This window comes from Anabrus simplex, chromosome 2 (assembly GCF_040414725.1).
Source record: "Anabrus simplex isolate iqAnaSimp1 chromosome 2, ASM4041472v1, whole genome shotgun sequence".
Classification (NCBI taxonomy): Eukaryota; Metazoa; Arthropoda; class Insecta; order Orthoptera; family Tettigoniidae; genus Anabrus; species Anabrus simplex.
Window position 1 is genome coordinate 355,249,782 of NC_090266.1, and position 26,291 is coordinate 355,276,072.

The 26,291-nt window shown below is 41.0% G+C and overlaps 1 protein-coding gene across 3 annotated transcripts in view; it reads right to left on the bottom strand.

The window, feature by feature from the left end:
- LOC136864135 (uncharacterized) overlaps positions 1-26,291 on the bottom strand; it is a 210,154-nt gene that overhangs the window by 66,486 nt on the left and 117,377 nt on the right. For all 3 annotated transcript variants that reach the window (XM_067140758.2, XM_067140757.2, XM_067140756.2), the window contains one exon: positions 16,008-16,125. In XM_067140758.2, the coding sequence (XP_066996859.2) occupies positions 16,008-16,125 (118 nt within the window). The remainder of the gene's footprint in view (positions 1-16,007; positions 16,126-26,291) is intronic.

Consider the following 26,291-nt stretch of genomic DNA (forward strand, 5'->3'; position numbering starts at 1 on the left):
AAATAACAAAGAGAGGTTGAGGTTACATTTAGAAGTTGCTAATTGCATTAGTTTCCATGGGATATTGCACAGCCCATTCATGGTAAACACCATTAGTGCCAAATGCAAATTATTATTTAGCTTTATTTCAGCACTTGACTGTTTACAGATTACCATTCTTATGACGTCTGCAGTAAAATTCTTTTCTTTCTTTTCAGAAAATTCCTCAGAGTAACTGATATTGCATATGAGCTGTAAAATATACCTGAGGACACAGATATTTCTAGTGAATTTCAAAATGATGGTAAGAAGGCAGTTTCTGTAGAGATCCATAGGACTGAAAAGTTACCATAGGCAAAAGAAAAAGACAATAATGGTGTGTGGCCTAAGGAAATGCCTGGTAAAGTGACTTGCACATCTGCGATGATAGGGCCTAAATAAGGTGAATTCTAATGATGAAGAAGGCACAAACACCCAGCCCCCAAGCCAGAGGAAGTGGAAGTTAAAATCCCGACCAGGCTGGGAACTGAACCAGGGACGCCTTGGACCAACGGCCAGCATGCTATCCATTTAGCCATGGTGCTGAACACCACTGTCAGATGGAATTTACTCATTTTAAGGTTTACAATTCCTTTTTGGCTACCATCATAGTTTATATCGTAGTTTATATTATTCATATGCACCTTGAAAATATTTCCATCAATCCTGTTGGGTCTTTCAAGTTCCAAGTTAGTTTGGCCCAAATTACTAACACTTTGTATATTTATGGTGTCATACATTTTTTGTATCTAAATCTACATATCAGTAAACAATAGTAAGGTTTTTCTCCAAAAAAATTAATACAAAGGGAGTTCAATATACAACACAACACATTTCTAAAAGCAGGTTGGTTTTATTGAGGATTCAAACACATCATGTTATTCCCCAATCCTTCTACTAGAATACCCTATTTTTCACTATAATCTCCGTTCAATGCTATAGCCTTATGCCACCATAATTGGAGGGCCTGTATGCCTGCATGGTACCATTCAACTGGTCGATGTCTGAGCCAACATCATGCTGCATCAATAACTTCCCCATCATCCACGTAGTGCTTTCCATGGAGTGCATCCTTCATTCGGCCAAACAGATAGAAGTCAGAAGGGGCGAGATCTGGGCTGTAGGGTGGATGAGGAAGAACAGTCCACTGAAGTTTTGTGAGCTCCTGTCGGGTGCACAGATTTCTGAGTGGTCTTGCATTGTTGTGGAGAAGGTAAAGCTCGTTTGCCTTTTTGTGACTATGAACACGCTGAATTCATTTCTTCAATTCTTCAATTTCCTTAGAGTAGCACAATACACTTCAGAGTTAATCATTTCACCATGAGGGAACATCGAACAGAATAACCCCTTCAGAGTCCCAGAAGACCGTAGCCATGACTTTACCAGCAGAGGGTACGGTTTTGAACTTTTTCTTCGTGGGAGAGTTGGTGTGGCACCACTCCATGGATTGCAGTTTTGTTTCCGGTTCGAAGTAATGAATCCACGTTTCATCGCCTGTGACAATGTTTGACAAGAAATTGTCACCTTCAGCCTCATAACGACCAAACAATTCTGCACATTGCTCTTTATGGTCTTCCGTTAGGCGTCGAGGAACCCAGCAGGAATAAAGCTTTGAATACTCCAACTGCTGGATAAGTGTGTCAGCACTACCAAAAGAGATGCCAAGTTCAGCAGCGAGGTCTCTGACCGTGATCCGTCGATCACCTCAAATAAGGGTGTCCGCACGTTTCAACTTTGCAGCGTGTCACAGCTGTGTGTAGCCGGCCGGCACGCGGGAGATCAGACAGGTTTGCTCGACCTTGTTGTGATGATGAAACACGCCTCGCCCAACGACTCACCGTGCTTTTGTCCACTACCAGGTCTCCGTAGAACATTTTGCAAGCGTCTATGAATATCTGCGATTAATTGGCTTTCTGCCACAAGAAACTCAATAACTGCTCTCTGTTTGGTACGCACCTCTGTTACAGATGCCATTTTGAAGGCTACTTATAGTGCTGCCACCCATTGGAAATTAATGAAACTCTACAAGACGAAGCGGGAATATTCAAAGATGTCCCAAACAAAATTCCAATTTTTTAAAAACCAAAATTGGCCGAGAAATAAAATGGGTTGCATTATATATTAAACGCCCCTCGTAATTCAGTAAACAAAGGGTTAAGATGGAGTAATTCGATATTTGCTTCTTGTGGAACAGTGGCAAAACACTCATTGAGTTGAAGCTTGCGAGTTTGAGCCTTGTTCAGGTTATCATTTTTTCTGTGTTATCGTTCTTTAGCAATATAAATAATATGAGGGCTGTAAATAAACTAGTGCCATAGTGCCAACATAGTCTAGATACTCGCAGGAGATCGGGCATACGCCAATAGGATATAGGAGCGGTCAGGTGGCGCGGTTGTCGATGTGTAGTGTGCATATGATGGGCATCCAGTTGGGAGTGTTGTTGCTGTGTGGCGTTGAAGTGAGGACAGTCAATTTCACCGCTCTAAAGTACTTTTTCAAAAGGTGATCAGTGTTCGTAGATTCTAATAGAGATTGCCCATGGCAAAAATGTATCAATGTTATCGAGGATTACATGAAGCCTGTGGTGAGAATGCATTACTGTATAGGACTGTTGCACTATGGGTCAAGGCATTTCGTGCAGGTTGGAATGAGACTGCGGATTTGCATCGCACAGGTTGGTCATCCATTCCTCAAGATCAGACTGACATCGTGAGTTGTCTCATTTCCGTGGACCATCGATGGATCGTCTGGAAATTATCCATTAGAGGTTGGTCTCTGTCATCAAACAGCGTGGCACATACCAACAATATGTCTTCACACGAGTAAAACTGCGTCCCGTTGGGTTCCACATCAACTCACCAATGTACAGAAATGGCACAGGTATGCACTGGCCGCCATCCACCTGGGCAGATACCGCAATGAAGGCGACGCATTTCTGCAGCGTATTGTTGCCATTGATGAGACGTGGGCATGAGCCTATGAGTCTGAATTAAAGCATGAATGGTGTCACCCAGGTTCACCACGTCCACAAAATTTCAACAGGAACCCAGTTGGGTGAAGCTTATGATGATTGTAGCATACAACTATGGGGTTGTTATTCTTATGCATGCTGTACCTGAGAGAAAAACCTTCAACAGTGACTACTATTGCCCATTTCTAAAGCGACATCTGCATCCGGCTTTGCGGCGCAAACATCCACGTTTATTGTGAGACGATGCTCCCTATCGGGTTGCATGAAAACACACGTTGTCCTGTCGCAAACATCAATGGAATTAATGGCGTTGCTCTTATTGCAATGCTGGCACTGGGCGGTCTTGGAACACTCTCCATACTCACCAAACATGAGACCTTGTGACTTCGACCTGTTTCCAAAGTTCAAGGAACCCCTCCCAGGCCGCCGATTTCCTGACGTGGCATTTGTACTCTGTGCAGTGGGGCAATCCGTCACTGTCATCAACAGAGAATGCCTTGCCAACGGTCCCCAACGGCTTCCAGACACTTGGCAAAAAGGTAATAGACTATGTGGGTGACGACAATGAAGGTGTGTAATGCAACTGTACTTGTTAGTTCATTAAATATTGCGTTCTATCAATATTGCCACTACTTATATCCCTCATATAAATATTACAATATTAGGTTTGGAACAATACAGCTGCATAACATTAGTGTTAGTTTTTCCTTCTTATAACACTATATTCTCCTGTGTATTTTCATAACAGGCTATTAGTATGATAGGGTCGCCACTCCCAGTCATTTTACAGCTACTGTCAGCAGTTTATCACGATGCTTCTAACATGGGAATACAGGCAGTTTTGCAGCCACCCCTAACCTGGGAACAGATGCTGCTTAGTGGGTTCGAGTGTCGTTTTCTACACTGAGGGGACCACTACCCCTCTTACGGGAACTCATCTGCCCAAAGCCATTGTTGCCAGGTTATTTACCGTGGACCAACACTCGGCGCTGAAATGTGGGCTGTATGGCCTACCCCATTACTATAGCAGGGTAACAATATCCCAGCCACAGGGAGTATGCTATCACCTTTCCTGTTTGTTATCATCATGGATGAAATATTCAAATAAATCAAAAAGAGGACTGGGGTAGGAACACTGAAAGCATGGTTATTTGCTGATGACATTTGTGCTGTTAGGGGAAAGTGAAGAGGAAGTTCAAGGACAGGCAAAACATATGGAAATAAGTGATTGAAGAATGGGGAATGAATTTAACAAGGAAAAGAGAAAAACTGTTCTCCTTACACCAGGATCAGGAATGGAAGATGTGGTGTAAATTTCAAGTGGAACCACTTGAGGTAGTAAAGAACATTTCAGTACCTTGGAAGAATGACACAGGAGGTGAGCAGAAGAGTGCAGTTAGCTGGAGGGTTTTACCAGTGTGAGAGGATTGTTATGGAGTGGGGAAGTGCCAATACGATGCAAGGAAATCATGCACAAGAACTATTTTCAACGAACTGAAACTTGGGTAAAGACCAGAGCAGAGGATATTAAATCCAGGCAAGTGAGAAGAAGTACGTTGGCCAAGACAAGACAGGACCGAATAAGAAATTTGGTAATACGAGAAACACTGGGTATATGCGAAGTGGGAGACAGATTAGAATGATCAGGACTGATTTGGTATGGACGCATGAAAAGAATACAAGGAACGAGGATCCCAAAGTCGATTACTGAATTGGAGGTTGGAGGGAAAAGACCTAGGGGATGATGCAGGAAATAATGGAGGGAACAAATTGAACAAGACCTAAGGAAGAGAGTGGCAAACTTTCAAGATGTCTTTGACAATGAATGGTGGAAAGACAGGTCAATGATGAACAAACCAATCCAAGAACTGGACAAGGAGAACGATGACAACGACCTTGTATTGAAATAAAATTATGCATACACTTGTAGATGCGCAACAGAAGCACTGTGAACTATGGTGTTTAAGAATGAGTCATTCGTAATCTGCTTCTTGCGGAACAGCAGTAAAGTGCTCTCTTAATGATTCGAAGGTTGAGAGTTCGAGCCTTGTTCAAGTTATCATTTTTATTACGTTAACATTCTTTAGTGATATAAATAATATGAATGCCAGGTTATCACTTTTATTTTGTTAAGTTAGTTTTGGAACAATACAAGTGCATAATACATACTAGTCTTAGCTTTTCCTTCTTATATTACATTATACAATCATGTAATAAAATAAAATGAAAAGGCATGATGAGGATTTGAATCTGACACATTGCCATTCAAATGCAACATTCTTCCAACTGAGCTATACAGAATTTACTTCATACTGATGCAATTCAATGCGTTTGCTGAACCACTACAACATTCAATTAGATTATATTCTGATTATTTAATAATACGATAAACGTAGGTACTGGTGAATTACTGATATTTACCTATGATGATAAGGACATTTACAAAAAGATACAAAATTTGAAAGCCAGAAAATGCAACTGGTGGTAAAGAAAGTAAAACTAGTTAAACATCCTCTCTGAACAAATCAAGCGGAAACTAAATAAAAACACATTTAAAACAATTTATTGAATGCAGGAATTTTAAAAACCATTTTTAAAAATAGTAACAAAAATAAATAATACACTGACTGACAGAGCAAATGCAACACCAAGAAGGAGTGGTCAGAACTTTATGCCAATTGCAGGGTAGACTGACGTCACTGAGGTATGCTAATGATGTGAAATGCGCCGCTGTGCTGCGCACGTAGCGAACGATAAATGGGACACGGCGTTGGCGAATGGCCCACTTCGTACCGTGATTTCTCAGCCAACAGTCATTGTAGAACGTGTTGTCGTGTGCCACAGGACACGTGTATAGCTAAGAATGCCAGGCCGCCGTCAACGGAGGCATTTCCAGCAGACAGACGACATTACGAGGGGTATGGTGATCGGGCTGAGAAGGGCAGGTTGGTCGCTTCGTCAAATCGCAGCCGATACCCATAGGGATGTGTCCACGGTGCAGCGCCTGTGGCGAAGATGGTTGGCGCAGGGACATGTGGCACGTGTGAGGGGTCCAGGCGCAGCCCGAGTGACGTCAGCACGCGAGGATCGGCGCATCCGCCGCCAAGCGGTGGCAGCCCCGCACGCCACGTCAACCGCCATTCTTCAGCATGTGCAAGACACCCTGGCTGTTCCAATATCGACCAGAACAATTTCCCGTCGATTGGTTGAAGGAGGCCTGCACTCCCGGCGTCCACTCAGAAGACTACCATTGACTCCACAGCATAGACGTGCACGCCTGGCATGGTGCCGGGCTAGAGCGACTTGGATGAGGGAATGGCGGAACGTCGTGTTCTCCGATGAGTCACGCTTCTGTTCTGTCAGTGATAGTCACCGCAGACGAGTGTGGCGTCGGCGTGGAGAAAGGTCAAATCCGGCAGTAACTGTGGAGCGCCCTACCGCTAGACAACGCGGCATCATGGTTTGGGGCGCTATTGCGTATGATTCCACGTCACCTCTAGTGCGTATTCAAGGCACGTTAAATGCCCACCGCTACGTGCAGCATGTGCTGCGGCCGGTGGCACTCCCATACCTTCAGGGGCTGCCCAATGCTCTGTTTCAGCAGGATAATGCCCGCCCACACACTGCTCGCATCTCCCAACAGGCTCTACGAGGTGTACAGATGCTTCCGTGGCCAGCGTACTCTCCGGATCTCTCACCAATCGAACACGTGTGGGATCTCATTGGACGCCGTTTGCAAACTCTGCCCCAGCCTCGTACGGACGACCAACTGTGGCAAATGGTTGACAGAGAATGGAGAACCATCCCTCAGGACACCATCCGCACTCTTATTGACTCTGTACCTCGACGTGTTTCTGCGTGCATCGCCGCTCGCGGTGGTCCTACATCCTACTGAGTCGATACCGTGCGCATTGTGTAACCTGCATATCGGTTTGAAATAAACATCAATTATTCATCCGTGCCGTCTCTGTTTTTTTCCCAACTTTCATCCCTTTCGAACCACTCCTCCTTGGTGTTGCATTGTCACTGTCAGTCAGTGTATTATTAAGCTGAAAAAGAACTGAAACTTGACAACTCCACTCGCACATATAAAGTGAATGATGAGATCAGCAGTATTCACGTCATCCACTAGTATGAGTACGAGTGTTTCCTGCAGGCCAAGGTACCGTCAGGGTGAAAACCTTAGTTGTACACTTCTGTTGACGTCTGATTGCACAGCCTGAACCAGAGCTCCCCTTGTAAAAGCAACCTCTATGAGGATGTGGGCCATGGTGAATTCGGCTCCACAAGAACACACTGAGGGGTCTTTCCTCTTCAGGGGGTAAAATTGTGTAGATCTTCCATGACCTATCCTCAGCCTACGTAAAACTACGGCCCCTCTCTGCGAAGGCTGGAAAAAGGACCAACAAACGGCAGTTGTCTTCTTAAATGCCCTCAGCTTGTTGGGAGTTCGGATAGCAAGCCAATCCGATTCCCAAGACGCCAAGATGGTTCGACGTAGCTGAGAAGAAATATCCATAGCAGGAACGTTCATAGCTGTATGTGATAAAAGTGCCACTTCTTTTGCAGCTTCATCTGCAAGTTCATTTCCTGCAATCCCAACATGGTTCAGGAGCCATGCGAAAGCGATTCTGGTGCCAGCATCACACAACCTGGCTAGGTCATGAATGGGAAACAGATGTCAACAGACTGGAGAGAAGTTAACTACTTGGTACATACGAGAAAAGTGGTCTTTTTTGTTTGAAAGCCTGCATGTTGCAGCATTTCACAAATTCTAGCAGGGTACGTGAGAAGTATTTGCTGCCGTCTTATTCGTAAAGGTAGAACTTCCCGATTCGGTAAGTAGGCTGATAATGGGGCTAGTACAGAAAGCTCCAGTAGCTAGTCTAACTCCACTATGGTGAATGCTACCTAACTGCTTCAGTGAAGATCCTGAAGCTGAACCGTAAGCCGCACTACCACAGTCTATTCGGGATAGGCTCATAGCTGTGTAGGAACTTAACAGCATCACATGGTCAGCCCCCCAAGAGGTGCCGCTGAGAAATTTAAGCATATTAAGTCTCGTCATGCAAGCAACCTTTAACTGCCAGACATGGGGCTGCCGCGTTAACCACTTATCAAAATGAAGACCCAACAACCTGCAGGTGTCTACCACTGGTATGACAGTGTTTTACACGGGGAGCTCTGGTTCAGGCTGTGCAATCAGACGTCAACAGAAGTGTACAACTGAGGTTTTCACCCTGACAATCAAAAACCACACTGTAGGGCCCTTCTGTTGACCCTGTTTATATCTTGCTGTAGCTGTCTCTCAGCACAAACGCCATCCTTTTGGAGCTGTAATGTAGAGCTACACAGATTGTCTACATACAGCGATGGAATGACTGTCGGCCCAGCACCGGTAACTACTGAGCCCTTATTGAAGTGCTCATTTAATTATTATTCGAATGTACAGAGAATAAACTTTGCTCGCCAGCTAAGTTTAGAAGGAGAAATATCGACATGATGTACACAAAGCAGAACAAGGAAACAATAGAACTCCAACAGCCAGGTCAACGGAAAACATTTCGGAGGCCCGGTGAGAGGCTAGAGGAGCTGGAAAAATACGTCTGAAGTAATCATCACGAGCGCGATGTGCTGGACCAATGGACCACCGTCATTTTGGCTAGGCATTGATCTATGCGAGCGTTGGCCCAGATCGAGCATACAACGGCGTCTTCGAGGACTAATTAATAAAAGCGATGAGCATGTGGGCTAGCTACCCTATTATTCGGTGAGATTCTGTGCAGGTAACATCGAGAGAAGTACTGTATTATTTATGCGAGTGCGGGTCAGAACTTATGTTTCTTGATCGTGGGAGACTTGAACTTTGGTTTAAGATGCTCAGTCTGCATTTCAATTATTCAAGATGTTAAACTTTTGAGAATGGCTTTTATTTTTCAGTTTCCGGAGGGAATTAAACAGTTGTACTTCGAATGGATGTCTGCTGGTGATCACGCGTTAACACCAACCGGACGAGTGAAGAGGCCTGAAGTAGGACTAATATGCAGCTGCATCAAGACCGCATGGGCGCGGATTCCCAACGATCTGGTGTCCAAAAGCTTTAAGAAGTGTGGAATTTCAAATTCAGTGGACGGTAGTGAGGACGACTATTTCTGGAATGATGCCAGCGACGAAAGTTCCTATGGTGAAACTACAGATGACGGTGAATAGGGAACATGCATGATCCGGGGTTTTAATTACAAATATGCTAATCTGATTCAAAATTTCACGCAGAATTCAAAAATGTGATCAGAATGTACAAATAATAACTCCAAACATGATAAAAATCTAAATTAAAGTACGAAAATGTCACGTCACGCAAGTACGCGATCTCATTGGTCTGACGTCATCGTACAGGTTGACTGAATTAGCAGACGAAATAACACAGTGTGCTGTGAGAAGCAGGATACACTTAGCATATTTCTACTTTATGTTGGTGTCTGGTTTGGTTAAATTCAAAGTCTATACATTGGATAATAATCTGAGTGGTATATTTTAGACTTAAAATGAAAACTGCGCAGACAGTGAGGCAGAAAACTTATAAATGGTGTATAGTTCCGATGAGCAATAGCACATCGCATACCATCCCAAACAAATTGTTTATAAATGTTCCAAAGACGCTAAAACTAGGGAGAAATGGATTTTGGCTAGCAGGAGAAATGCTGGTGATATATCGGAAAAGTCTACAGTTTATTTTTTTAAAGATCATTTTAACGTACCTAAGTTGAATTTGTTTGAATTTTCAATCACTTTTCCATGTCAGCTGTTCTAGTGGTAACACTTTGAATTTTAATGTATGATGCTTTAGTTAAATGCTTCATTTACATCTTGGAATATGAAAGTAATAAACAGTGCATTAATTAATGCTGATTATTAAAGTATTCTCCAAACCTAACCTATGTTTTGGGTTATCCATGTCTAGGTAATAAACCAAAGGGGTTATGAACCATATTGACAGCTCTAATTATACCAATTTATCTTGGTATGCGACAGTTATTGAAGAGCTTACATTTGTAAAGAAATTTAGGCTATAGCTAAATACTCTATAATATAACAAAAAAATAGGCGTGTACGTCATGAAAGAAAACAACGTGAATTTAACAAATATATATCTCTCCACAAAACCAATGCTTGTCTGTTGGGGTCTTATAAGTTAACATTGCTCAATTATAATAATTATCATAATATTAGTGAAATAAATAACATAATTGCACACAGGTGAAAATAGCAATGTTGGTGTTTAAAATATTATCCAACTTAGCCTAAGTTTTAGGGTATACAAGCCAAGTCAATAAACCGAAGGAAAAAAAATACCGGGCGAGTTGGCCGTGCAGTTAGGAGCACGCAGCTGTGAGCTCGCATCCGGGACATAGTGGGTTCGAACCCCACTGTCGGCAGCCCTGAAGATTGTTTTCCGTAGTTTCCCATTTTCACACCAGGCAAATGCTGGGGCTGTACCTTAATTAAGGCCACGGCCGCTTCCTTCCCATTCCTAGGCCTTTCCTGTCCCATCATCACCATAAGACCTATCTGTGACTCTGCGATGTAAAGCAAATAGAAAAAAAAAAGGTAAAAGTCACAGTACCCAAAGACATTCCTGTATTGAACGACTAAAATGTCACCAAGACACTTTTCTTGCATGATATGCTCAGCTTGTTAAAAGCCAAATGTAATTAATGTTATTGGCATTACGCCCACTAACTACTTCTATGGTTTTCGGAGACGCCGATGTGCAGGAATTCAGTCCTGCAGGAGTTCTTTTACGTGCCAGTAAATCTACCGACACGAGGCTGACGTATTTGAGCACCTTCAACTACCACCGGACTGAACCAGGATCGAACCTGCCAAGTTGGGGTCAGAAGGCCAGCACCTCAACCGTCTGAACCACTCAGTCCGACTTGTGAAAACTAGTTGAAGTCATATTTATCTTTATCTTTATCATGTTTAAGTTTTTCCCTCCACCAAGATATTTAATGTTTCTCTTTCATGGGCCCCGGAAGTGGGTAGGACAGTTGCCCCAACCATAAATATATATTTTATCGGGAATGATAGATTATAGACCTATAGTACTATGATCTTTCTTTCTTTCTTTCTTTCTTAATCAGTTTATCCTTCAGGTTTGGTTTTTCCTCGCACTCAGCGAGGGACTTCACCTCTACTGCTTCAAGGGCAGTATCCTGGAGCGTGAGACTTTGGGTATGATGATACAACTGGTGAGGAGGGCCATTACCTCGCCCAGGCGGCCTCACCTGCTATGCTCAACAGGGGCCTTTTTGGAGGACGGGAAGATCGGAAGGGATAGACAAGGAAGAGGGAAGGAAACGGCCGTGCCCTTAGGTGCCTGGAGGAGAAGTGGGAAAATACGAGAAACCACTTCGAGGATGGCTGAGATGCGATTCAAAACCCCTCTACTCAGTTGACCTCCCGAGGCTGAGTAGACACCGATCCAGCCCTCATAGTATTTGTTTTCAACTTACACGGCAGAGCCGGGAATCGAAACCGGGCCTCCGGGGGTGGCAGCTAATCACAATAACCACTACACCACAGAGGCGGACTAGTACTATAATGCTACCTATATGTTTATGTTAGTACTGAAATCCGATTTCTTACTTTACTAATGCTGAAAGCCCGAAAATGTAATGTTATTCTTTAATATGAGAATCAGTCTAGAAGGAAATGTTGAAAGTGATGTGATTTCTATCCAGGTTTGTTGTTATCCTAATACTATGAGTTGCAATACATTGCACGTATATAAAAGATGCCACTTACAAACTTGCTTTTTATCCGCGAATTTCTGCGGCCACAAAAGTCACTATTTTTCAAGAATGATGACATCTACACATGATAGATTATCTGACTGTGCTGTTTTGAACCTTTCTTCTGTCATTTTGAAGTTATTCGCGATCACGAATAATAAACAATCAGCTTTTAGTAACGGCTGATGCACAATGGCTGGTAGAGCTGCATGCTGTACTGGATCGTAACGTCAGAGGCCGTTTCACTCGCCTTGCGGAAAAGCACTTTTGAACATTTTTTTAATGGTAGAAAACAAGGCAACTTACCTCACTGTAATACGTTTACGTACTATTTCATTGGTGTACTTTTCAAAAAAAATTTTGAAAATTATACATGTTCCCTGTTGTGAATGATCTGAGTATTGGACAAATTTTATTTTATTTATGATTTTTGTGATGATTTTATTAATTGTAAGCTGTTTGAATTTATATTTGTGGTATATATGAAGAAAATTAAATAGGTATGCAAGTTATTTTATTTTTTTCCATATTTTGCCATCTGAAATTTAGGGTGCGGGTCTTATTCGGTGGCGGGTGGTATTCGGGATTATATGATACTATTAAAAAATGACATGTTTCGTTCTTGAAAGAACATCATCCTATTCTATCGAGTCACATTCTTTAGAATATAAATCTTTATTTCTGTTTAACACTTAGGAACTCGAATTCTGGAACTTATCCTAATAATGTCCTCCTTTGTCTCTACTCCAGCACTTACTGCAAGGTTTTTGAACACCATTGCTCTGTCATTGGCGTGGGTTCAAAATGGCTGCAGTCCATTGGCCTACTTTCACCATGTCACGCCCCACTCCTTTGCTACGTCAGACACAGTGTGTTTTATTTTTAGTGCTTCCTTCAGTATTACTGTGCTTTTCGTTGTTCTTTCTCCGTTAGTGTCTTCTTGGGACCACGAGACAATTTCAATGCTTTATCCTTTCTTGTTCTTATTCCTCCAATACTCCTTCATCTGCTCACTATGCCTCCTTTTCCTCTCCTCGGACAATTTTGAACCTGTTTTCTTTCCCTCGCGACCATGGAATCCTTCCATTTTTAACACTTTCTTTATAAAAATCTCTCTCTCTGTTGCCTCTTCTTCCCTTATGTTGTTTCTTTCCAAATCTTTCTTGACTTCATGAATCCAGGTTGTTGACTTCTTGTTCCAAAGATATTTGAAGATATGTTTGGTTAACCTGTTGACATCCATTCTGTATAAATGTCCAAAAAAATATCAATCGCCTCTTCTGCATTGTATCTGTTGTGTTTTCTATGTTCCAGTATATTTCATCATTATTTCTTGATTTCCAGAGGTCTGTCGTTCTTAGCGGACCGAGTATAATTTTTCTTTCCAGTACTTCTAATTTATTCAGCTTGTAATTCAATACTAGACATTCACTCGTGTATAGGCATTCCAGTTTGACTACTCTGTTGTAGTGTTGTAGGTTTTTTGTTATTATTATTATTTATAATATTAATTTTTATTTGATTTATTTTTGGATAGTCTAATGAGCTTTTTAAAATGGGTTGGTTAGTTTTCCTTTAATTTACCGTTATGTAATTTACGCTTACGTGTACGGCTTTTGTGGTGTTTCAAATAGAATATACGTATTTGGAACGCATATATTTATTAAATAGTAAGACATTGGTAACCAAGCAAAACAGAAGACAACCGACATCTAGCGGCAATGAATATAAACTAGACAAGACACATCGATACACAAATTCCTCCCATACTTGGGTAAGCATGTCCTTTGTCACTGATGTTATGGCAGTATGGATCTGGTTCTGCAACTCTTATAGGTTCTGTAGTAGTGGTGGTACATAAACGTCGTCCTTAAAGAAACACCACAAGAAGACGTCGCAGGGCGTCAAATCGGGTAACCATGGAGCCCAGCTGAACAGTGCTAAGTCGCCAGCTCCTTGATGGACCAATCCAACAGTTTGGTAAAGTTTCATTCAGATATTCACACACGTGGCGACTCCAGTGAGGGTGTTGAAAAATAAAGTTGTTCTCATGCATCCTCGGAAACAACCAGTTTTGTAACATAGCAAGATACTGCTGACCATTAACCGTGTTTCCATCAAAGACGAATGGGCCGTAAACAGACAAGTGGGATATCGCACAAAACACATTGACTTTAGGCGAATCTCATACTTGTTCAATGTATGTATGTATGTATGTATGTATGTATGTATGTGTATGTATGTATGTATGTATGTGGGTACTGTAGGCCCCAAATTTGAACATTGTGTTTGTTTACCTGCCCACTAACATGGAAAGTCGCTTCATCAGTGAACACGATGCATTTTGCGAAATGGTTATTGTCAATAGCATTATGAATCTCATCACAAAATGCCACATGTTTGCATTTGTCAACAGGACGCAGAGCCCGTAACAGCTGTAACGTGTATGGCTTCATAACCAACAGACGTCTCAAAACATGCCAAATTGTAGTTGTAGGCAGTTCTAACTCCTAACTGGCACAACGAGTTGATTTTATAGGACTACATTGGAAAGCAGTCTGAATTCTTAAGACATTTTCTTCAGAAACACGAGGGCGGCCAGGACTCTTTCCTTTACATACACATCCTGTGTCTACAAACTGTTGATACCATCTGCGAATGTTCCATCCATTCGGACGATCAATTTGGTACCTCAACCTGAATTGTCTTTACACTGTAATCACAGAATTACACTCTGCAAACTCGAGAACACAAAATGATTTCTGCTGCGGAGTAGTCATCTTACATCAAAGTGAAACATGTGACAGTAACCAAGCAAAACAGAAGACAACCGACGTCTAGCAGCAATGAATATAAACTAGACAAGACAATGTATTTGTTCCTCCAATAACTGAGCTGTGGCGCCGAGATCGATAGTTTTGATAAAATAATACTTTGTAATACGTGTATTCTTTTTGAAACACAATGTATATTCATAGTTTTTATTATTATTAAGGGATAGTCTAACAAGCTTTTTAACTGACTGTTTTTAGTTTTCCTTTAATTTTCCGTTATGAAATTTACGTTTACGTGAACAGCTTCCGTAGTACTACATTCGTAGTTTTTTTAAAAGTCCTTGTAAGATGTTCCTTTTAGTGATAAATGGTAATCTATTTACATATCATTTCGAGTGGCGACGTTGGTGAGTAAGTTCACATATAATGATATTCTAACCCACATTCCAGACCTTAAGTCAGAGATTACCTCCTGTGGGATTCATTAAGTGCTAATGTAAAAAGTGTAATATAACCGTGTAAAAAATTTAGTGAAGGATGTCCACTGAAGGTAGTGTCAATGGTTCGTAGTTCTTTTTGTGTTTTCTTTATACAAGCTTGTTGTACTCTGATAAAATTCTTCAATTTCAGCAGGGTAACAAACCAGTCCACATATCTCAATTGATCCAAGACTGATTTTTAAGCAGGGAGGACATTGAATTGATAGACTGGCATCGTCACTCTCTGGACTAGAACCCAATCAGGAATATGTGGGCATAAGCAAAGGAGTACATGTAGCAAAACTGGCCTAATCCTGCTCCAAGACATCCTGATGATTTTTGGAAGCTCATCCAGGATACCCGGAATGCCAATGGCTGAGAACAGTTGTTATTTGAAAAGAATAGTCGACTCCATGTCCACTAGACTATAACATGTGATTGAGTTGGGAGGAAAATAGACTAAATATTGAATTGTAGATTTGATTTTTTTTTAAAATCCTTTTACTTTTAATTGTTTGAAATTTCTAAGGCAGATGCCACTAAGTGTTTTGATGTTTATACCACAAAACACATTTCTGTTGAGAATAACATTTTTTATTATTTCTACTTGAAGCCAAACTGTCATAATAAATAAGGAAAGTCGTGGCATAATGAGTTCACAAACCCAGTGTTAATTAATAAAGCAGCCATAAACGAGACATTCTCTCTTACAAAAAAGAAACAAGCAGAAGGTTATGTTCAAACATGACCTTATGAATACCTGTCCAACTCGCTACCATCACGCCTCAATAGTAGCACGCAGAACTGGTCCGTCATAACTATAGCTACCAGGCCACGTCAGACCATGACCCATCAACAACAGGTAACATTGCTTGCCTAGTAGAAGGGACCCGAAGGGGACTTGTGTTTATGAGAGCGGCCAATTTATTTTACAGCTGTACATACACATGAAAGCTCAAATATCACATACCTATAACTGCACCTATTAAGTATCCAGACGATCGTGCCACATATATGTTTGAAACATTGACCTCAAGTGCTGTTAATGGTGATAAGAATGTTGGTCCAGGTATAGCAATACAAAGACCCTGCAATAAAACAAAACACCATTAGTTTCTCAAAACAGCAAAGATATAAGGAAAATAACATGACTGCAAAGAAGAGCTCCATGACTGATGCTATGCAACATAAAAGAGAAGGTGATACAAGTGTTGATTCCCATAGGGAACCTGAAAAACTTGTCCCGAATGAATAAATTTATAATACCAATATAGTTGGCCATAACGGGCCCCAGTGTGCTAAGTTGGGCTCATCAGTTGGTAAACAGCACACCTACAAAGACGCATGGCTAGGGCATACTGTGGAGGCCACTGCATAGGCTACTTGGAGCCACCGCGTGAAACACTGGCAACCAGGAATGAGTTTGCTGGAAAATGTATTATGCCCAATAACGGGCCAAATACATTGGGATTATAAAAGAGGAGTGTAAACTTTGAAAAAGAAGTAGACTGATTAATTTTAACCATGTCTCAACGCTGCTCGTCATTCCATGAATATTTGCTTTTCTTTTCTTCAATCACACATACAGTTTTAATATTCAGGGTGGCTATGAAGTCTGAAACCACAGGATAACTGTCTCTTTTTTTTGTTTTGTTAAGTTTCTGTAACTTACATCAGATAAATAATAATTACTGAGAACATCACACTTAGTTACTATGACAAAATTTCAAGGAACAAAATCAAAACTGATGTAGAAGCTTCTACACAGGCTGACAAACTTTCACCACGCTCAGCAAACCACAAACTGCCAGTATGTCGGATTTAGGCTTCCCGTCGATAAACTTACATCATTATAGGCAGTTTTCCATTGTTGGAACATAAAAATGCATTGCTATTTATTGTGTTTCTGCTGTATTTTATAATGTTAATGAATTATTTGGTGCCGAGTCTGACTCTTTGGCTTAATGGTGAGCGCCGAAGCCTTCGGATCAGAAGATCCCAGGTTCGATTCCCGGCTCGGTCAGGGATTTTAATAGCGCCTGATTATTTCCTCTGGCTCAGGGACTGGGTGTTTGTATTTGCCCAACACTCTCCTCTTCATATCCAGACAACTAGCCACACTACCAACCACCACGAAACACGCAATAGTGATTACATCCCTCCACATAGGGTTAGTGTCAGGAAGGGCATCTGGCTATAAAAGAGGGCCAAATTCCCATGTACGACACAGTTCATACCCATGACTCCACTGGTGTGGGGAAAAGCGTAAGAAGAAGAATGTATTTCGTGCCAACAAATAACGAGCGAGTAGAGATTCTTTTTCTTTCTGGGCGACAGGGACGTGGTAGAATAGTTCAATAGGAAGCATCCTGGGAGGTTAATAACCCATGATGCAGTTGGAAAATTACCAAAACAGGATATATCTGAAGAACTGAAGATATGTTAATGGCCTACTATTTATTACTATTGATGAGTGGAGTCCAACAGATAGATAGACGAATAAATTTATCATCAACAGGTTATTTACCCTATTATAGATTATTCAATACAACATTATATACATCTTAAATAAATAAAAATGAATTATCTAATGACCATGTTTAAACTAAATCTATATTTACAACATGTTAAATAAATAAAAACAGATCTACACATATTTATATAGAAAGGACCTTGAGTCATTAGAGCAAGTCTAATTTTGAAGTGTGGTGAGTGAAAAAGGTCAACTGATTCATCCATCTCATTCAGTGATTTTAGTGCCTTCAGAAGCCACGACTTTGCCTGGGCCACAGTTCTCATTTTAGGCAGAGGGAAAATACACCTTTGGCTACTACTGCGGTGAGGAACATGTAATGGAATCAACTCCAACAATGCTGAGAAATCCACTATATTCTTAACAAAGAGGGCATTGGCACATCTGCAGCGGGAGTGCAATGTCCTCATACTCATAGCCCACAGAAAGATAATCGGTCGAAGAGAGACAACCTTTATAGCTGATCGATTTCATGAACTTTAGTTGGACTCTTCGCAAGGTTTGTATTAAATACTGCAGAGAACGAAGCCACACCTCACAACAGTATTCTAATGATGGTCTGAATAGAGTGCAAAACAAAGTTATCAGAGTTCTAGCAGAAACAAATTCGGTGCAGTTTCTTTTCAGAAAGTCAAGTAATTAAAACCCCTTCCTAGAAATCTTGTCTAAACGTTTTTCGAAAGAAAAACCGTAACAGTTTGAAAGTATCACACATGATCATTTTTATTCACATGAGCTATGTGAAAATTGCATAAATGGTAAGCATATTTACTGGTTCAAACTTACATGAAAAAGTAATTGCATTGCATTCTAAAGTGTTCAAATCGAGAAGCTACTTCTGACACAGGTTACTTAGGAGGTTTGAGTCAGTATGTAGCAACTTACAGTCCAACTCACTATTTATCACTCTAAAGATCTTCATATCATCAGCATAGATAAGGCAATTAAGTACTAGTGTATGTTGTGTAAATGTTGTTATATCATTTATGAGTATGACATAAAAAGCGGACCCAATAAAGAGCTTTGGGGGACACCGGAAGTAGGGTGGTATGGCTTTAACATAACCCCATCAGATTTTACTACACCCTCTTAGATAGCTTCTAATCCACTCCAGAGTACTTCCTATTCTATCCTATATGCTGACAATTTGATGAGCAAAGCATCATATAGAAATGAATCAAAGGCTTTGGAGAAGTCCATGTAAACAATATATATTTGTTGCCTCCTATCCAGAGATTCTGATGATGATGATGATGCTTGTTGTTTAAAGGGGCCTAAAATCTACGTAATCGGCCCCTAATGGTATGAAATGAGACGAAATGCAATGACAATTTAAAAGTCCAAAATCATCCAATGACCAGAATTCAAAACATGATGACAAAGAATGAATGGATGGATATCAATTTAAAACAATCAATGGATCCCACCCATAATGCTCCACATTTCCAGAAACTAGCATTAAACAATAGTATTACTGACCAAGGAACTGCTTCTAAAGCACAATCCTGAATTGATGATGCTTGTAGTCTAAAGGGGTCCAAAATCCAGGTCATCGGCCCGTCATAATGGTACTTATCGCTAGGAAAGTAGAACCATGTTGCGGTACTAATCAAAAGCAGCGTAGACTCGCGGTATACCACACATTATGGTACTATTCACAGGTAATGTAATGCGCGCATAACACAGACCTATGGTGTTTCTCACATTGCGGCACCATTTACAGGCAACACAAACCTATGGTGTTCCTCACATAGTGGGTACTAATCATAGGCAAGGCAAACCCATGGTGTCGCTCATAGAATGGTACTAACCACAGGTACTGTAAACCTCACCCTGATTCACACACTGTCGCTATTAATCACAAACCTATTGACTGTGTACCTAACATAGTGGTACTACGCGCAGGTAAAAGCGACCCATGGTGTTCCCCGTGTGGTGGTACTAATACAAGTAGTCTCATGGTGCTAATTCAATCATCTCTTGGTGGCCCCTTTTAGCCGCCTCATATGACAGGCAGGGGATACCATGGGTGTATTCTTCGCCTGCATCCCCCACCCACAGGGGATCCAGAGATTCTGAAATGAAATTGATATACACCGACATATTAGATGAGGTAGAGAGTTTCTGCACGAAACCGTGCTGACCTACATTAATACAATGCAAAACTGTGCAATTTGTTATACACGATCTTCTCTGCCACTTTTGAAATCAGGAACACTAATACACAAGAGGCCAATACTCTTGTCCTTATCCTAAGTTGGTGCAAGTCTTATTAAGCACACGTCCAATGGAGGCGAGCTACATGTAACATTTCAACCACATTCCAGCCCTCCTGCCATTCTTAAATTTCTGGCAGTACCAGGAATCGGACCCAGGCCCCCATAGACAGCACTAAATAACATCAACCGTTACACTATGGAGGCAGACTCTGCAGGCACTTCATACAATGGGGTTAAAATTAATGCATTTGTTTTTGGTCATCCAACCTTATGTTTTTTCATGTCATAAATTTCAAACTCCAGATCTTTATTGAGCAAGCACTTGTAGAGTGTGAATGGGTGATCCTTCTTCAAATGGATCCACTGTAATTTGCTGATCCCCACAACACTATGTTTTAGCAACTCGTTCATGTTTTCAATTGAATGGAAATCTTCGATAGTCATTCTGACTACATAAAACTTGCAGTGTGCCTTTACCCAATACTCAGGTTTACTTCAGCAGACTTATTGTAAGCAGTTTGAAGGCAAACAGGTATAAGTGTAATTGTCTCCCTCTGAAGTGGTTCTGATACAACATGCTGGATTGCAGCACCTATCAGTGATAGCACTTGCACTGTTTTGCCATGAAATATTGGTCCTTCCCTTACAATTGTTGCATTCTAACTTCATTTTTTAAATTTTGGTGCTTTACCCCTTTGCTTCTAACCCCTCAATTACAATACTCAAACTATTGGTGCGTTAAATTACCATCACAAGGGCAATCATATATCTGTTTCAGTGACAGGCTTTTACTAAAAGATCTGCTATGTCTGTTGTGAACTGTTTTCATTGTGTGAAGGTGGAGCTCTCAAATATGAATGCGAGTACTGAACTGAATTTTACACATTTCAGGTCGTAGTTTCTATAAGCAAGTTGTTGCTTAATAAATGTTTGTTTTTGTTCTTGTACTTCTTTACCAATACCTGAAATCCTGCATTTCCTGTTTGAGCACACCTCAGGGGCTGGAAACTGAATGATTCTATTTATGTACTTGCGTCTATTTTCTGTCTCAGTGCTTCTTAAGTTTGAAATTTTTATTCTCATGTGGTATAAAAGATGGTACTTGGATATCAATGTGATATTCATTATCTTGCAAGTGCTGTGTTCTGCGGTCTTGCTGTTAATAGAATGTAAAGAATGTATTATTTTTCATAATAACAGCTTTATGTTAATGTTTCAATTATTTAGTTATTCTTCCAGGTTGACCATGTTGTTTTCTGTACCTTCTGTACAGTTCATCGACATTTCAAATGCATTGCAGTATTCTTTGTAAAGGCGACTGAATTACCCCTACTTGATCCAAGGTAACTGATCTCCCCAGGCAGCTAAATCAACTGGTCTATTCTCCTTTGATTCATCAGTCACCAGAGAAAAGTACCTGCACATGCTGGGCGAACTTGACATAATACACACTTATCCAGAGTGGTTTACCAAAGATGGGGCCCACCACATTATGCGACTGGTTGGATGACATGTTTCCCAGACGCTGGTTTGGAAGAAAGGGCCCTGTGGAATGAGCAGCACGGTCGCCTGACCTGAACACCATGGACTTAGCCATTTAAGGAATTTTGAACGACGTAACGTTATTTGCTTTACGTCCCACTAACTACTTTAATGGTTTTGGGAGACGCCAAGGTGCCGGAATTTAGTCCCGCAGGAGTTCTTTTATGTGCCAGTAAATCTACCAACACGAGGCTCACGTATTTGAGCACCTTCAAATACCACCGGGTTGAGCCAGGATCGAACCTGCCAAGTTGGGGTCAGAAGAACAGCGCCTCAACCGTCTGAGCCACTCAGCCCAGCCAAGGAATTTTGAAAGTTCGGGTGTATGCTGTAAAAATTCGGAATGTCGAGGATAACCATCGCAGCATCTGCTGTGGATCCTCAAATGTTGAAGACCACTCAAGAGAACATGGTAAAACATTTCAGGAAGTGTATAATCATGCATAAAAATCTTTGTAAATAAAAAAAGTAAGCCAAGTCCAAGTCCATTCACGGTGAATATAGTATTTGTTTCTGAGAGGAAAGTAATGTAAATTACAGATGGTGCTCAGGACAATCATTTCTGCAATTTACTACTTCGAGTTGTTTTCTATGTGTGTTACAAAAATGTCTAGGATTTCTGTATTAGATATGTTAATGTTTCTTAAAAATTATGTTTTATGTCACACCGACATCAACAGCTCTTACAATGGTGGTGAGATAGGAACGGGCTAGGACTGGGAAGGAGGCATCCGTGGCTTTAATTAAGGTTTTGCTTGGTGTGAAAATGGAAAACCATGGAAAACCATCTTCAGACCTGTCAACGGTGGGGATCCAACTCTTTATCTCCCGAATGCAAGCTCCAAACCACATAAGACTCACTCTGTTAGTTTATGGGATGATAATGCTACATGATCCTACAGTTATCTTCAGGACATCAATAACTTTAATTTTCTTGTCCTTGATTATTGCTGTTCTTTAAGGATGTATACGCCAAGTACAATATTGTATCTGATTATTTCATTCACAAATTTAGCCAATTCGCAAACATGACCATGTATGGTAAATGATGGCTGAGGTATTAGGCATGTCTTGTATTTTTTGTAGTACACCGCCATTGGTACATATACGGCTGCATTTTGCTTGGTGCTTGGCACGAGCTGGGACGATATTATCCGAACACACCCGAATATGTAACTCGGGCTATCTGCTTAGGGTGAACACATGCCGGCTCCAATAATAATTTGCTCAACAACTTGATGCATACAATGCCCTTTTACGATGTCACATTGTCAGCAATGCTATAGGACATAGCGAAGTTCGGTGCTTCAAAGGACTGAAGAATAGATTTAACATACAAGCAATAGACATTACCGAATGTGAGTAATATTTGCTTTTTTTTTTTTTTTTTTTAATAGTTATATTGTGTTTGATAAAGTAAGTGCTTGAAGATGATACAGCAGATGATTTGTAAACCATTATCTTCCCAAAGCATCACTCCGATACCTGATTTCCATCTAGCTATTCAAAATGTACACGTTTACTACACACGCGCATGTTGGGCTGCACCAAACTTACACCCCACGAGCCGCCACTGCTTTACACTTTTCACCTCTTCCTCTATCCCTTACGCACAACTCAGGATCAATAGTCAGAAACAATAAACATGGATTGAGAAGAGACTCTTGGCTTGAAACAATTAAAACATATCACAAAGGATTTTGATTTAAAAAACTGATTCTAAGGGAAGATAATATATGAATTAAATATGGCATTTAACTCTGCAGTATTTCAAGCCATGTATGATTAAAGTTATGCTGCAATTCTTTATTGTGTGAGTCATTTTGCTAGTTGCTTTACGTCGCACCGACGCAGATGGGTCTTATGGCGACGATGGGACAGGGAAGGGCTAGGAGTGGGAAGGAAGCGGCCATGGCCTTAATTAAGGTACAGCCCCAGCATTTGCCTGGTGTGAAAATGGGAAACCACGGAAAACCATTTTCAGGGCTGCCGACAGTGGGGTTCGAACCTACTATCTCCCGAATACTGGATACTGGCCGCACTTAAGCGACTGCAGCTATCGAGCTCGGTTTGTGTGAGTCAATCTGGATAGTAGAGTTCAAACTCGCCATGTCTCGAATGCAAACTTCCAGCAACATGATCTGTATCACGTACCCAACTTGCATGATAGATTTCTGTATGATTGGCATGTCATCAGCAGGACTTCATAGTGCCTGTAAAACTAAGGATTCAGGGACTGACAAGTATTTCAATGAAGATTTACTTGAAATTTCTTTCTTTTAAGTCAGTTAAGTAAGAGGAGTATGCTACAAGTTGGAGAAGATTACACAAATTAATTTCTGCAACAATACGGTACTGTAACCATAAATTTGTGCTAGTAACATCCTGATGATGTTGTCAACATGTATTCTTTTTATTTTCTCTGAATAAATCACTGCAGATGCCAATAATACTGATAAATGGAGTCTTACAGAGAAATAGGAACATGAAAAGGAACACACAATACAATAAACACAATGACAGGTCAGTGTAGGGAAGTGGGAATAGGAGGAGACGAGGACAAACATGAAAACCAAAGGAAAAGTACAAGCTTCACATCATCATGCACTACCGTCTTCAAATAAATGGGCTCTTTCGTCATCAATTATTGTTCTTCCATATCCATTTCTTCCCAACCTCCAACAAGCTCATTTTTCCCTCGTAGCTTCACCAGGAGTGCAGGCATCAACACTAATTGGGGACCCAGTCTTGGAATTACAAGATGGTGGCATATATGCCAGAGTTACAAGTGTTCACCATGCGTTAATATTGTGTCTTTGGTAAAAAGAGCAGTGGCATTCTCAAAAGATGTAACAGTTCATTTGGATAAGTCTCCTGATGATTTGAAGATGATCTGCTTCCTGGAAAAACTGTTTGTAAGTGAGAAATGTTCTGTTAAGGTGTGGCAGTGAGTTCTTCCAGCTGCTGGCAGCAAGGTGGCCTCCCTGTATTGCTGATTGCAGGGTTGTCAGACTGCTCATTGCTGGCCGACCACTGTGGTGCTTAACTCGCGCATTAATTGGAGACCTCAGCAGTTCACAATATATGACAACATTGGACTTTCGTAACATACTAGTGGTGAACTGTAGCAGTTGTTCGTCAAGTAGTCACAGAACATGTGAAAAAATTTCAACTTGTGAGTGAAGGACGAACATGGACTTGTTGGCGTTGTGAAATGCTGTCATTAACAAAACATTTTTTTCCTCCTATACCAGTGATGTTACCAGTGATTCTGTGAATAAGTTGATAATAATCCTCCTCTTTATGTGTTTAACTCGCACATAGCATTTTGCGCCCCAGCAGAAAATAAAATATTCTCGCTTCGCTCACAAGCATCAATCCTGCTATAGTGTGTATTAGTGAAACATGGCTGTCAGACACAATTAAAGACTCAGAAGTGCTACTGGATTCTTATACCCTCTTCCGAAAGGACTGGCTCCTAACCTCAGTAGGCAAGTTTGCTATGAAACCAGAGTGTAATTCAACAAGACGCCCCAACCTACAAACGACCGCCGAAGCCGTTGAAATAAATTCCTCACCAGGCCAGTGTGTTATGCACATGTGTCCTCGCAGGTGATGAATACATTGCTCTCCTGTCTGGATCATGTGCAACAAGAACAGTGTAATTACAATGCAATTTATATTACTGGTGGCTTAAACCTCGAAATTAAATGGTCTAGAAATCCTGCCTTTGTGCCAAATAATCCACATGACGATAGCTTTCTTGCCACTTTCTATGACATTTTCCTCCACCAGTCAGTGTTTGAAGCTATCTGCACTACTCAAAATTCCCATTCTACACTAGTCCTGTTACTAACTCCCCATCATCTGTTAGGTCCCTAGGTATAATTCCTGGATTTTGTGATCATCATGCTATATTTACAACTTTGACTAGAGGAAACCCTTCCCAAAACTGCACTCTAGAACAGTATGTAATTTTTCCCGCACTAACTGGAACAATCTTTCCTCACTTCCATTGCATCTTCCAGCAGGTCCCCTCACGTCCTTTACTGGCAATATAAATATCAATGAGATCTGGCAAAACTAGAAAAAAAAAATTCTTGAATGCATTGATCAAGCAGTGCCAAAAGTTTCCATCTCTAATATTTAAAAAAAACGCCAAGGATCATGAAAGAGATAGCATCTGGTACGCAAAAAATGAATAATTTATACAGGAAATGGGAGGAGAATCCAAGTGACAGGAAGTAGGAGAAGTAGGAACAAATCCAAAACATTAATCCATGATGCCTACAGTTCATACATACATACATACATACATACATACATACATACATACATACATTAGTTCCCATACTAGAGAGCTATGGGCTTTCATCAAATACAGAAGGAGCAGTGTCCCACCTGTCTTCAAGTACGATGACTCTCAGTTTCCTCTCCCCAAGGAGACATGTTTACTACAAGGACACCCCCTCCTCTCACTCCGTTAAACAGTCTCCACCACTAGTAAGGTCCGAGAAAGCCTTCGGAGATCCAGGCCCCATGCAGCGAATGGCCCAGATGACGTGGCAACGAGAATCCTCCACTGCTGTGCAGATGTACTCGCACCTTTCCTTTATGCAATATTTAACATATCAATGAACAGTGGGAATGTGCCAGATGAATGGAAGAAAGCTAATGTTATTCCTATGTTCAAAGAGGGCGACAGAAAATGTAGACAACTACTGCCCCATCTCTATTAACAACTGGTAACTGTGAATGTATGGAGCGATAGATTTTCTTAATGAGAAAGACATGTTGAATACCAACCAACATGGATTCCTCCCTGGAAAATTCTGTACTACATTTTTAATTAAAGTAACTGACGAGTGGCAGTATTCCATGGACCAAACTAATATCTTCTAAGTGGACTGTGTAGCTCTCGACTGGTGTAAGGCCTTTCACCAAGTATTTCATCAACAAT